We start from the raw sequence: 14,903 nt of genomic DNA on the forward strand, positions 1-14,903 counted from the left end.
TTGTTTCTCCAGGCTATAACCATTGTTGACATGTTTCTTGTTCTTGGCCCATTGCAGCTCCTCAGTGTTGATATGCTATCGGTTGGTTTCTCATAGCTCTGGAGAATTTATGTAGCAGTTCTCCATACGATTTCATTTTAATGTCGCGTGACTGATACTCTGGACTGGTTATGTCCCAGAGACACCGTTGCATTTCATAGCAACATAGGAATTCTTTTACAAATTCGTTTTCGTCCATATTATTGTTGAAATTTATTGTCTGACTGTCGTTTTTTTTGTTCACATTATCGAACCAACAAACATCCAACATCTGAATGTCACGCAACCATAAATTTTTTTGTGGTTGCCTGATGACTAGACTTCGGATTTTTGCATATTTTTTATGCTTTATGCCATGTACAGACGAGCGTCGTTCGCTCTCTCATTCGTTGTTCGACCCCTAACTATGAAGTAATTACTTAGTTCCCCATACAACATTTTCTGAGCGAACACCGACTTTTGTACGTTGTTCAATTCGAATCACTCTATGAATAACCAAGAATTTTGTCCCATCCCTAACATTTGAGAGTATTTATCGAAAATAAATTAATTTTGAAAGTTTGAAAATATTTATGAAATTTTCAAAATTTTTTCTGTAAAATTGAAAATGATGAATGAAAAGTAACAAATTGTCTAGTTTTGTCTAGAAGGAAGTAAATTTTGTGATCTACATAATGCAATATGCATTTCTTTCCCTTTTGTTCTAATTAGCGTACAAAACGAGAAACAAATGTGGGGAAACCCAAACAAAAATTCTCCAATTTGTTATATGTCACATTTGAATTGAGAAAATATAAAAATTTATTCATAGCAACAATATTTTCGGAAAAAAATGGAAAACATGAATTAAAAGCAAATAGATATAGGTTCATACTATAGTCAGGAGAAAGAGAATTATTTTTTCTATTTAGATCCATATGAGATTCACGCAAATATGTTAACATTTTGGTGTAAAACAAGAAACAAAAAGTTTGAAATAAAAAAACTCTAATGACATGAATTAAGAATAGTGCTGTATGAACGGGTTAATTCATGTATGCAATTCTGAGAGCGAACTACGTTGTTCGAATGCCCGTCAGAACATGGCATTATCCGATTGGACTCAAATTTTGTATTTAGGCGTTTCATGCTCCAATTGATCAATATTTGGAGTCATGTTAAAAATATGCAAAATATATGCAAAAAATATGAAAATATGCAAAAAATATGCAAAAAAATGCACGGTATGCTAGGTCGATATGCAATAAATATTTGCATAAAATATGCAAAATATAGGCAAAAATATGCAAAATATGGAAAATATGAAAAATATGCAACAATATGCAGAATATGCAAAAATATGGAAAAATATGCAAAATTTGGAAAAATATGCAAAAATATGCAGAATATGTAAAAATATGCCAAATATGCAGAATATGCAAAAATATGCACGGTATGATAGGTCGCAATATTAAAGATAGAACTTTGAAATTTTACACATATATTATTATTACTTCTAGGATGTTTGGTATTGGAAATCTAACAGTTGAACCATGAAACGCATACATACAAAATTTGATTTCTAAAGCTTAAAAATAAAGAAAGCACACAAATACGAGGTCTATTTTATAAAAATTTAAAAAATTACCATGAAAAATCATTTTTTTGGATTAAAATGATTGCATATGTGAAATATGTTGCTCATATTTTGCATATTTTAGCCTATATTTTTGCATATTTTGTCTATATTTGGCATATTTTATGCATATATTTTGCATATTTATTGCATATCGACCTAGCATACCGTGCATATTTTTTGCATATTCTGCATATTTTTGCATATTTTGCACATTCTGCATATTTTTCCATATTTTTGCATATTCTACATATTTTTCCATATTTTTGCAAATTTTGCATATTTTTGCATATTTTGCATATTCTGCATATTTTTGCAAATTTTGCATATTTTTTGCATATTTTGCATATTTTTGCCTATATTTTGCATATTTTTGAATATTTTTGCAAATTTTGCATATTTTCGCATATTTTTGCATATTTTTTTGCATATATTGTGCATATTTATCGCATATCGACCTAGCATACCATATCGACCAAGCATACCATATTGACCTAGCATACCGTGCATATTTATTGCATATCGACCTAGCATACCGTGCATATTTTTTGCAAATTTGGATATTTTTGCCTTTATTTTGTATATTTTTTTGCATATATTTATCGCATATCGACCTAGCATACCGTGCATATTTTTTGCATATCTCGTGCATATGCATTATATGCAAATATGCAAAAAATTAAAAAATATGAACCCTTCAAATCATTCTAAATCCTTTGAAACGAATTTGTGTCCAATCAGAATTTCGATATCTTCATTATTAAAAAATATGCAAATATGCAAAATCCGAGGTCTACTGGTGACTGAGAGAAATTAACGGCCACACTGGCAAGCAAACCGATATTTCAGCAAGAGTGTCATTCAAAAATGATAGTGTGTACACCGCTTAAATATATTCCAATTTATTCGACATTGTATTCAAAACAATACACACACATACACAAAATATGTAATTTGATTTTATTGAACAAGCCACCTTGAGAAAAAATTGTAATCAGTTGGTAGCTGTGCCCTACCTTGTAATAATTATACTATGTATGAAAGTGTATTCTAAAATACTTAAATTGATTGGTAACAATATTGCACATATTTGCTAAATGATTTTTTTCTAATATTATGAATGATAGATTAGTACTTTTCGGATATTTATAGTTCGAATGGCCAAAAAATCCGTTGTTTATATATTTGCTACCTATAAGTGAACTTCATTTCAAATTTGAAAGTTCTAGCTCTACCGTTTCGCCAAATACAAACTGTACCACATTTAGTACTTTTCGTGCCATTGCGATGAATCGTTAAGTCTAATCCATGTCACAATGAATAGGTAGTCCATTTAGCGCAGCTGATGTCTTTATTAACTGTCGAAGTGCGTAATTTCTACTTGAATTCGAGGTGCTAACCATGTGAAATTTTATAAGGAACAATTGGTCGAGACAAAAACAAAAGTTTTTGTTTGGTACATCACCTTATTATTGCATCATGGTCTAATCAGTAAGTCAGTGAATCACTTTACTTTAATTTCAATTTATTTCATAAACGAGAATCTAGCCCAAAGGGCTTAGAGAGATTCAAAAAACAACAAAATATAGACTACACCAAAAGCTTAAAACTAACAATGTATTAGCTTAATAATATTTAAACGTCTATTTAGTTGGAGGGGTTCAACCATTGTACTTCAAAAACATTTTTATTATTATAATTAGATTATTTGATATAGCGACCTAGCACATAGGGCCAAGGACTACCATATTATATCTACTCTCAACCACTAATTAAAATTTACAGATTTCAATATGTTATTATTATATCACAATCATCAATAGAAAAGAAATATAATTTATTATAGGTATAATTATTTAAATGTTGAAATCAGTTATGCAATAAAAACACAAACAATTAAACAAAGCCCATGAATTTTAAGACGAATTGAGGTTGAAGTAATCATATAAATGAGTTCGATAACATTTTAAGGAAGGGTTACATGTTTTAAGAAAAGGCGGTAAGGTGTTAAAAATTCTAGAAATTCGTTCAAAAAATGTTTTTCCAATAAAGGACCAAACGCGGAACAAGTATTTGTATGTTTCTAACAGATCTAGAAAACATAAACAAATCAACTACAGGAAGGAGTCTGCAACTTAAATACCTTATTGAACAACAACATTGACCTCAAACTCACAAAACTTTCAAAGGTACAACCGAGGAACTCTTTAACGTAAGGAGAAATGTGATCACGACGTTTAACACAATATACATATCGCACAACCCTATGGAACAAGAGTTTAATTGTACATAAAACATATCCACAACAACTCCCAAAAATCTCAATACAATACAAAAAATTTGGCATAATCAATGCATGGGCCAATTGAATTCTAATGCTCTTTGGTGGAGCCATATCCAAAGAGTACAACTTTCTTAAAATAAAGTTTACCTTGGACACCAAAGAATTAACATGCACATCAAACACCAAACTACTATCAAGAAACAAACCAAGACATTTCATAGAGATTACAACATTTATAGAATTATTATAAATGAAAACATTTACTGAATTCTCTTGCAAGATCCCAAAAAAACATAGCTTTACTCTTTCGTGTATTAATTGAGAGTCCTTTTGCAGATAACCACGTTATTAACACATAAATATTAAAATGTATAGAGGATTTTATTTTTTATTATTGTTTGGTTCCAGAACCTAAAAGAATCTACCAATTTTACAAGTTTTGCTACTTTTTACTCGAAACCCGTATTTAACCCACAAAACTGGTAAAACATTGAACCAAATTTAAGAGAAAACAGAACAAAATGGCGTTCTCTTTGTAAACTTTTTACACGAAAAATTTGTCCGATTAAAAGTAGTAAGGAGCGAGAGGAAGAGAACTTGAAAAAATTCCTCGTACCGGCAATTTTCTGGCAAATCGTTTTGTGTATTTTTTGTAGTGTCAGTAATTTGAAATACCAATCCAAGGTATATTATCTACCTTGTACCAATCCAAAACATTTTCATATTTCTATAATTCCTTTGATGTTGTTTTATTCAATCTCCTTTCCACAAAAAAAAAAAAACATTTACAAAATGCAAAAAAACGCATGAAGCAAGTTCAAAAGAGAACGATAAGAATTGCCGCAAGTAAACTCGCCTAACCTAAATCAGAACAAACAAAACATACGTGTATGGTACACTACCAGTACACTTCCGGCAAGTGGAACGCTACGAATTTTATTGATCTGCACAGTGGAACACTACGATTTTTAGTGTTCGTGATTCTTAAGAAAATTTTGTTTTAAAAGGCTTGTAACTATATTAAAATTGATTAAAAAATATTTGTAGAGTAAAGGGCTAAACAGAATGTTCGCGTTGAGCGTTTTTTGTTATCGCGTTAACGCACGCAAAAAGTTGAACTATATTTAACTCCGAAGCGCAGCGCACAACAACTTCGATCGTTTGTGTTATCGTTTCCTTGTGGTTGTTGTATTTTCGATAACATATAACGCGACGGATGGCTCAACGCGAGCATTCTGCTTAGCCCTTAACTTCAGGTAATGTGGACTAGGCGTCTAATGTGGACCACACCCCATATCTAAGAAAATGCTTGAAATATGTCAATGCCGCCATGATAAATGTCTTCCCAATTAGTGAAAACAAACATCAAACCATAGTCTAATGAATGTATAGACAACGAAATGCTCTCACCAGTGTTCTCTGAATTGAGTCTGCTGAATGCGCTACTCAATTTTAAATGCTGATTTACTTAAATGATTGAACCTTTTAATTTAGAATGCCACTAAATATATTTATTTTTAAGCAGAAACTATAGACTCAGATAAAAACATTAAAAAAAACTAGGTCATTAAAATTGTTTTGAGTTTTTTATTTTGAGTCAATTGACCGCGCATTTTTTGAGTATTTCGTCGTCTATATCTTCATTAGTCTATGATCAAACTTGGTTTTTAATAAATAATTACAATGTTGAAAATGTAGTAGTAGAAAATGCAGCTCTGATTGTAAAAGTGTGATTTGAAAATTTTTTAGCACAATAGTCGAACGTTTTTGCAAAATAGTCGAACACTTGGTTTTTCTCGGATATAAAGAAGTTATGTGGTTTTCTTGAACAAAAATATACGTTTAGCAGTAATTACAATCGGTGATTTTTAGTTTTTATTCATTTTTGAAGCCGATAATTATTTTTAAATAAAAATATTCAATGTCGGGTAATGTGGACCACTATAAAAAAGTGGGACCTTTTCATGAGGACGAGTTCGAAACATGGGCGCATTTAATATGCAAGGTGGTATTCTATCCTCTGAAAACTCGATATGCGAAATTACAGGTGCCTCGGTTGGATACTGAAGCAAGGACCTTCAAAATACCGCAAATGGGGCGGTACCCTTAAATGGGGACTATTCCAAAACATTAACCCATATATGTTTGCATTCATTGTTACCCAAGAGTGCAATAAATGGAAATTTATCACAACCAATTCGCAACCTACCTTTAACTTACTGATCCTCATTACACACACATAGTGGTCCACATTACCCGCCATGTTATTTTTATTCGCAGTTTAGAGTTTTTTGATATATTGTTTAAGCGAGGGGCTTGCTCTACTCCTCGCCGTGGTGATGTAGTGGTTGGGGGGTGATCTACGTATTAACTCAAGGGGGTGAAGCGATAACGAGAGCTCCCAAACGGGTTATGGTGTAAATGGAAAAGAAAATAAAGTTCAAAGAAATAGAACACAAGGAAGTAGTTAAAAATCTTAATAATCTAACTAAGTTCACGACTAAGTTAACTCTAAGGAGGTTGGTCGACTAGTGAACGCTGTGGTTCATGCAATCACAGAGGATTGCGGTGATCGCCCAGGATCGGTTGTCGTTTACTACTACATTCACATATTCCAATGGGAGAAAAGGTCAAACAAGGTGAGCAAAACAGCAACAACCACCGCTCGGTGGCATCTGCACTCAACGGTCCCCGCTGAGGGAACTTGTCGAGGAGATGCCCGTGGTGTCAATCAGCAGACGTGATTGACTGAGCTCGGGAAGTTGAGTCAGAACGTATCAAACTTATACAAATATAATGCAATAACATTTTTATAGACAAATATAAATAATATTTGACCTGGAATATATTTAGCCAACAAATCTACTATGCTGTGAAAACAATTTGTTTTTATTTTTTACCGTTGTTACGTCCACAATATTAAAAAAAGAAAATTGTGGTCCACATTACCCGAAGTTACTCTAATTATTTTTTATCGATGAAGCACGGGAACAACAATTTTTAAGTTTTTCCTATAGTCGGCATATGGATGAATAATAACACAGGTGTACGGATCATTTTAGCTCAAAATTTAAAAAAATGTTAAATAAGTGATCTAAATACCGATTAATTTATAAATATAAATTTTGGAGGTTTTACATAATAGAATGGTTTTAATATTAAATTCCTTTAACATTTCAAAGTTGGCACCATGTTTTATAATTGTAATATATTGTCTGTTCCACTACTTTTTTTAATAGTAAAGCTAGTCAGAGTACAAAGTAATTTGAAAAGTTCGGGAAAAGTAAATACCGCAAAATTAGATGACAATACTTCAAAACCAACATAACAGACAATCAGAGTAGGCATTCCTGTTTACCATTTTTATTCGGCCAAATTTCTCGAGTAAAAAGTTTACAAAGAGAACGCCATTTTGTTTTGTGCTCTCTAAATAATTCAATGTTTTACCAGTTTTGTAGGTTCAGGAACGGTTTTCGAGTAAAAACTTGCAAAACTTGTAAAATTAATAGATTCTTTTAGGTTCTGGAACGGATTTATAGTAAAAAAAGTATTTTATATAACTTTTTCAAAACAACACTGATGGAAACGTCAAATATATATATATATATATATTACTAAAGAAAAGTTTTTGCAAAAGTGGGCAAGTTGAATTTTTCTGTACGCCTATAACGTTGTTATAGAAATTAAATTGTCATGTTGACAATTAGTTTTTGGTAAAAATAAACAAAAAAAATTATCCATTTCTGTTTATTAATTTTTGTCAATAATTATTCTTTGAATAACAAAAAAGCAACTATGGACGTGTGGCTTCTTCTGCCAAAAATAAAATAAATATACGCAACAAGTGTTTGTGTTTATTTGACATTTTTTCATAAAAACGCGAGAAATGAATGAAATAAAATATTTGTGTTATGGAATACCATAAAATGTTTGTTTCATCCATAACAAAATAATTACTTCTAGACGAACGTGTGAAAAACATAATTTTCATTTCAATTAAACTTGAATATATTTCAATTTATTTTGAGTTTATTTGACATAGTATTCAAAACAATACGCACACACACACAAAATATGTATTTTGATTTGATGGAACAAGCCACCTTGAGAAAAAATTGTAATAAGTTGGTAGCTGTGCCCTACCTTGTAATAATTATACCATGGGTTGTTGGCAATTTTAGGTTAGGGAGTAATGTTTAAGCCTCAACGCGAACATTCTGTTCAGCCATTTAATGAAAGATAAGAGTATATCAAATACACCAATGGACAGATTCCAATATAGGATACATATGTGTAGCTGGGATTTAGAGACTAATTTCAACACGGAATACAAAACATAAACTAATTGTATCAAATCAACGAACGGGTTTAAAAGTGATTGAAAATGTTTTTGACAATTTACTTTAAAAAAAATAAAGAAAAGATATGATTTACTCGGGGTTTATACATGCAACTTTTGTATGCAGAGTTGCTGAGTTCTTTGAAGAGAGAGGCATAAAAAGTGGCAAGGGGGAAGAAATTCAAAGAGGAATCGAAGAGAACAGCAGCAGAGTTGCATAAAAATGTTGCATGTATAACCCAGACTTACCAAAGCAAGAAAATGCCAGATACATACAGAAAATAAATATCGTATTCGATTTTACTGAAGTTTAAATGTTTTGCTCAAAAAATTTAAATATTATAATTTATTTCATTTCGTTGGAGTGAGTTATAATGCATGGTAAAAAACAATAATATTCGCAATAGAGGAAGATACAAAGAGAAAACTGTTACAGAAACTAATAAATATTGTGGTTGTAATATTCTTAATAAAAAAATACATAAAATGTTCTGTTAGAGTGGAGTTTTGAAGATTTCTACAAGCATTTTTTAGTATTCATCTCCTTCGCCTATGTCGCCTTCGCCAGAGTCAATACCAACTTCCTCATAATCCTTTTCTAGGGCCGCTAAATCTTCTCTAGCTTCTGAAAATTCACCTTCTTCCATACCTTCGCCAACATACCAATGTACGAATGCACGTTTAGCATACATCAAATCAAATTTATGATCTAATCGAGCCCAAGCTTCGGCGATCGCAGTGGTATTTGACAACATGCACACAGCTCGTTGCACTTTGGCCAAGTCCCCACCAGGCACGACGGTCGGTGGTTGGTAGTTGATTCCAACCTTAAAGCCTGTTGGACACCAGTCGACAAATTGAATAGAACGCTTCGTCTTTATTGTAGCAATGGCTGCATTTACATCCTTTGGTACTACGTCACCTCTGTACAACATGCAACAAGCCATGTACTTTCCGCGGCGTGGATCGCATTTAACCATTTGATTGGCTGGCTCAAAGCATGCATTTGTAATATCCGCAACAGTAAGTTGTTCATGGTAAGCCTTTTCGGCAGATATTACCGGAGCATATGTCGCCAATGGGAAATGAATACGTGGATACGGTACCAAGTTTGTCTGGAATTCAGTTAAATCCACATTGAGAGCACCATCGAATCGTAAAGATGCTGTAATAGACGAAACGATTTGACCAATCAAGCGATTCAAATTAGTGTATGTGGGTCTCTCAATATCTAAGTTTCGACGGCAAATATCGTAAATAGCTTCATTGTCAACCATAAATGCACAGTCTGAATGTTCCAGTGTGGTATGGGTTGTTAGTATGGAGTTGTATGGTTCGACAACAGCGGTGGATACCTAAAGAATAAACAATAAAAAGTAATATATTTAGTTGCAGCGCAATAACTAATCGACAAAAGTAAAACAGTTTATATAATGTTTCACCTGTAATGCCCTAGGTACTTGTAATACCCTAGTTTACCTAGTATAATTCAAATTAACTTGTATATTATTCTCAATTGTATGTGTTGTTAAGGCACAAAATAAAACTGAATTTATACTGAATTAAGCAATTTCAATATGGCAATACCACCGAAAATCAATTGACTGTTGTCAAATCTGCATATGTTTGCTTCAAATGCTGTCACTATACGAGGGCAGTTCGGAAAGTTCTTATTCTAGCACAAAAAGCGCAGTATAAACAGAAAAAAGTTAAGTGTTTTGGAAACTTCCATCTCTGTTATGATCACATGTTAAATTTTGTTTCGATCTGGCAACTCCTTCATATACGAGGGCAGTTCGGAATGTTCTTAGCCTAGCACAAAAAGCTCGGTATTAACAGAAAAAAGTTAAGTGTTTTGGAAACTTCCATCTCTGTTAAATTATATTATGGCTTCGATCTGGCAACTCCTTCATATAGAAACAGGTTTTTAAAAAAGACGCATCGGCATTTTTTACAATGAAACCACACATTTTTAATTTTCTTCTGTTATATGAAGGAGTTCCCAGATCGAACCAAAATTTAACATGTGTTCATGATAGGATCTTCAACATTTCGGAGTCTAGGTGGGACCTTTATATGTCAAATATGTCAAAACATGAATCTATATTGAAAATTACTAATCTTTCGGTCATAAATTTGGACCAACTGAAGTTTCAAGTACCCAACATTGCAAGAGGCCTTATGTGGTTGTGATATTTGGTATTTTTATACGTACAGGATTCATGTTACTATAAAAGGTCTATTGATATTTTCTCAATTTTCATTTAAAAACATTCATCCGTATAGTTGTTCTATGGAAAAGTTTTCACTTTTATTTTAATATACGTCAATTACGTTTACCTTTTAAATATGTTGATTTTCATTCATTGGAACAATGATATTTCCAAAAATATACCGATCTCAATTTTCCTATTTAATACCACAACGATTTTTCAATCTACTCTATTGTACTTTTATGTGATATAAGTATCCGTGTATAAAACATAATTTTTAGTCAGCCAATTTTAATGATCCACAGCTTCTCATTTCCTAACAAGATCCTAACAAATTTGGTTCATGTATAGAACAATAAAAGTAAAATGTAGTAATGCTCATATTACTTGCATTGGTATTTGTAATATATTCTGCCGCCAATGCAAAACAATGGCAAATCTAAATTGAGAGAGAATACGTGTGGTTCGTTTTTACGAAAACATAAAGGGCTGAGCAACAGTAAGCCTACCTGAGGAGCTGGATATATTGAAAATTCCAATTTAGATTTCTTTCCATAATCCACTGACAAACGTTCCATGAGTAGTGACGTAAATCCGCTACCAGTTCCACCGCCAAATGAGTGGAATACCAAAAATCCTTGCAATCCAGTGCATTGATCCGCCAATTTTCTAATGCGATCCAATACCAAATCTACAATCTCTTTACCGATGGTGTAGTGACCGCGGGCGTAGTTATTTGCCGCATCTTCTTTACCCGTAATTAACTGCTCCGGATGGAATAATTGTCTATAAGTTCCAGTACGGACTTCGTCTAAATATGTATTAGAAAAAATATAAATTTATTAAAAAAAAAAGATTTTCATGTAAATTCTCACCCACAACCGTTGGCTCCAAGTCAACAAATACAGCTCGTGGTACGTGTTTTCCAGATCCCGTTTCACTGAAGAAGGTATTAAATGAGTCATCACCTCCGCCGACTGTCTTATCTGATGGCATTTGGCCATCCGGTTGAATGCCATGCTCCAAGCAATATAATTCCCAGCATGCATTACCTATTTGAACACCGGCTTGGCCAATATGAACAGATATGCATTCCCTCTAAAAATGGAAGAAACAGTTATTAGTAGTACTGACAAACACATATGAGAATACTCTTCTATAGATTTTCCCGCTATTTGTCAGAATAACGATGTTGTCATTTTTATTTTATTTATTGGATTTTGATAACATTTGAAAGGTATTAATTGAATGTAAGTGTATATTTTCCTGAAAAATCCTGTAAATATGTTATATGCGGATAAGGACAAATATCATATTTATTTCAATAGATGTTAAATACACTCTTTTAGTTTTTTTATACAAACTATTTATATTGCAACTTTACAAAATGCCATTGGTCTCAAATTTCCTATTCAAACACTTATAGTACAAATTTCTACAATAGCTATTCTTATACCGAATTATTAAGTATCAGTTGCTTATTGTTAATTTTCTAGAGCACAAAGGTTCAAGCAACACCCGGTGATCAAGTAAGAGTCAGTAGTTGCAGAGGAATTCAATTAGCGTTTTGTATTCTCCTATTTAAACGTTAATTAAAAAAATGTTCGAGAAATTTATTTTATTTAATATTATTATAATTTTGTATTTATTTTATCCAAAGTCAATAAAATATTATTTTAGAGCCAACTCGGTTGAAAAACGTTGTGCTGCTATTTAGAAAATCTTAATAATATTTTACACGACTAGCTAAACCGCAGCAATTTATTCAGATTTTTTCCGAATTCGGAACGACTGATGCCGAATTCATACGGAAATCGGAGAAAATTGTGTGAAGATGCCCAGGAATTCGCAACGTTTTGTCGGAAAACATCGGAAGAAACATTTGAGTTTAGGAAAATTATTGGGTGTTTGATCCGAAATTCGGAAAGAACTCGGGATACTTTCGTACGTTTTATTCGAAAATCGTAAATGTACATTCTTGCAGGTTCTGGAAAAGACCAAATATAAGCCAGATGCACACATTTTTTGCTCGTTTTCGTTTTTTCCAAAAAATAAAAAAGTTTCAGATTATATGACGATTGCTCTGTTTTTGTAAACAAAATACACACAATTTAATTTCGATTAAGAATGAGTGAGGATAAAAATCGAAAAAAAAAACGTTAGAAAATCTCTGGAAAAATCCAATCTCATACAATTAAGTCGTTTGCAATCACTTCTCAAGAGGCAACAATTTTGTAACTGATTTGTTCGAATATCCTAAATTGCAAATTATCAATGAAATCAATAAAAAATCAATCCAAGTAGTATAATTAAGATTACATCCATGGGAAATTATTATGAAAAATTAATAATGGCAACATTTTATACTTTTTTATTCTGAATCGTTATAAACCAGGAAATTCACTACAAATGTTCTTGAGTTGTCTTATATATTGAAATTCTTTATATTCATATGAACTACTAAAAGGGCGGATTTTTTCCACTAATAGAACAAAACAGATAGATTGCAATGCATTCTCAACCGATTTTTGTTGTGGAATATTTCGTGTACTATCCTTTTTATTATAAGTTTCCAATGTTTGCGCTTCTATCATAACTAAAATTTTAGAATTTATTAACACTCACACTTTTTCTAGATGCTAATATATTCATTAGTGGAACACTATAATTTATGTTCATGCCATTTGGCGTGTTATGCGATGATTTATTGAGGTCATGATTTCACCACCTCAAATCAACCTTTTCTACATTTATAAACTTTTGTTTTCAAATAGGCAAATGTGCAGAATTTTAGTTTAAGTCCTAATCCTTATTTTCTATAAATTTAACTTGTAATGTTCTAAGTTGTGATTTCTTTTTTAATAAATACAAATATAATAACATTTTGGGGAATGTTCCGCCGGAAATAGACAGATATATCACATATTTATTCTTTCACTAGCTCACAAACACAATTACACTCTTTGTATTTATAACGTACCATTTTGTATGTTAGCGAAGCTATAACCCGAAGCGAAATAAGCGATTAACCAAATGTTTGACTGTAATGCAGCAAAGTTGGAAATCAACTGAATAATTCTAAAACAAAATGTAGACTTTTTATACGCTCTGCACACGTATTCTAACGCAATGTGCTCCCTTATATAGCGTTAGATTCACTGGATTTGCTACATTTCCTAATGACTCATCGGAGCATATGGCGTTTTCAAATATTACGGACGACAATGTATTAAGGTATTTGTTTGTTCTGTATTACTTTTTTTATTTCATCAGAGCTTGTCGATAAAACAGTTTTATCCATTTAATAAATACCGTTAGTGATCCGTGTCCCAGCAAAAATTCGATACCATTGGAACATCATGAAGGTAATTGATTTCGGTGGCATGAATGCAGAAAAAAATTAAAATGTTCTTTAGATTTTTTTATATATAATAGTTTCGTTCGATGTTTTGCAACTTTTTACTCGAAAACCGTTCCTAAACCCACAAAACTGGTAAAACATTGACTCAAATTTAAGAGAGCACAAAACAAATTGACGTTCTCTTTGTAAACTTTTTACTCGAGAAATTTGGTCGAGTAAAAATGGTAAACAGGAATGCCTACTTCTGATTGGCTGTTATGTTGATTTTGAAGTATTGCCATCTAGTTTTGTCATATTTACTAGATTTCCGGTCCCGAACTTTTCAAATTATTTTGTACTCTGAGAGCAATTTTGAAATTTTTCCCTTTTACTAGATTTGCTTTTAAAAAATTACTGGAACAGGCCAAATATATGGGCAATATTGCCAATTTTTCAGCATAGCTGAAACCGAGGTTTACATATTTATAACACTGGAATTATCAAAATATATGAAAAATAAAATAGATGCGCGTTGAAGGCACATGGATTTTTCGTATATTATTCGCGTTCTACGAGTTTTGGGCACTTCAATACAACGTGTACTACATCCTGGAAACCGCATGTGCATCGATTGATTTAGAGGATTTCCCCATTTAGACACAATTTAAAATATATATTTCATAACATACATACACAAAAAGTGACTATTTTTATATAAGCCCATTTACCGGTCAAATTCGGCAAAAAAAATAAATTTCTTATACAGTATTTTTCGGTTAATTGCACATCAAAATTTGCAAAAATTTTTGTTCAATTAACCGAGGAACCAATTATCCGAACCCGCCTAATTGAATAGCTTGTTCAATTACATATAATTGGACCTACTAATGGTTTAAAAAAAATCCAATGTCAAATACAAATTACGCCTTTTCGCAGTTTTTCCTTAGCCATAAACATATCTTTTGAATTAGTAGAGATGCCACCTAGTCTTCTTCACAAATTATGTCAAATATGTATGTAAAAAAATGGCAGATTATTTTTCAATTATTATTATGTAAATAACCGGTGAAAAG

General features: G+C 32.1%; 1 protein-coding gene across 1 annotated transcript; it reads right to left on the reverse strand.

Moving 5' to 3' along the window:
• Window positions 1–8,807: 8,807 nt before the first annotated feature.
• On the reverse strand, window positions 8,808–11,501 carry LOC133331041 (tubulin alpha-1D chain-like). The gene is made up of 3 exons (XM_061539444.1): window positions 11,366–11,501; window positions 11,000–11,301; window positions 8,808–9,632 (listed from the first exon to the last, which is right to left on the reverse strand). Exons 1-3 carry the CDS (start codon window positions 11,484–11,486, stop codon window positions 8,808–8,810), a joined length of 1,248 nt encoding a protein of 415 aa, XP_061395428.1. The 5' UTR covers window positions 11,487–11,501.
• Window positions 11,502–14,903: the final 3,402 nt, after the last annotated feature.

The sequence above is a fragment of the Musca vetustissima genome, unplaced genomic scaffold (genome assembly GCF_032173495.1).
Source record: "Musca vetustissima isolate MV318-11 ecotype Yass unplaced genomic scaffold, APGP_CSIRO_Mvet_v1 utg64219, whole genome shotgun sequence".
Classification (NCBI taxonomy): domain Eukaryota; kingdom Metazoa; phylum Arthropoda; class Insecta; order Diptera; family Muscidae; genus Musca; species Musca vetustissima.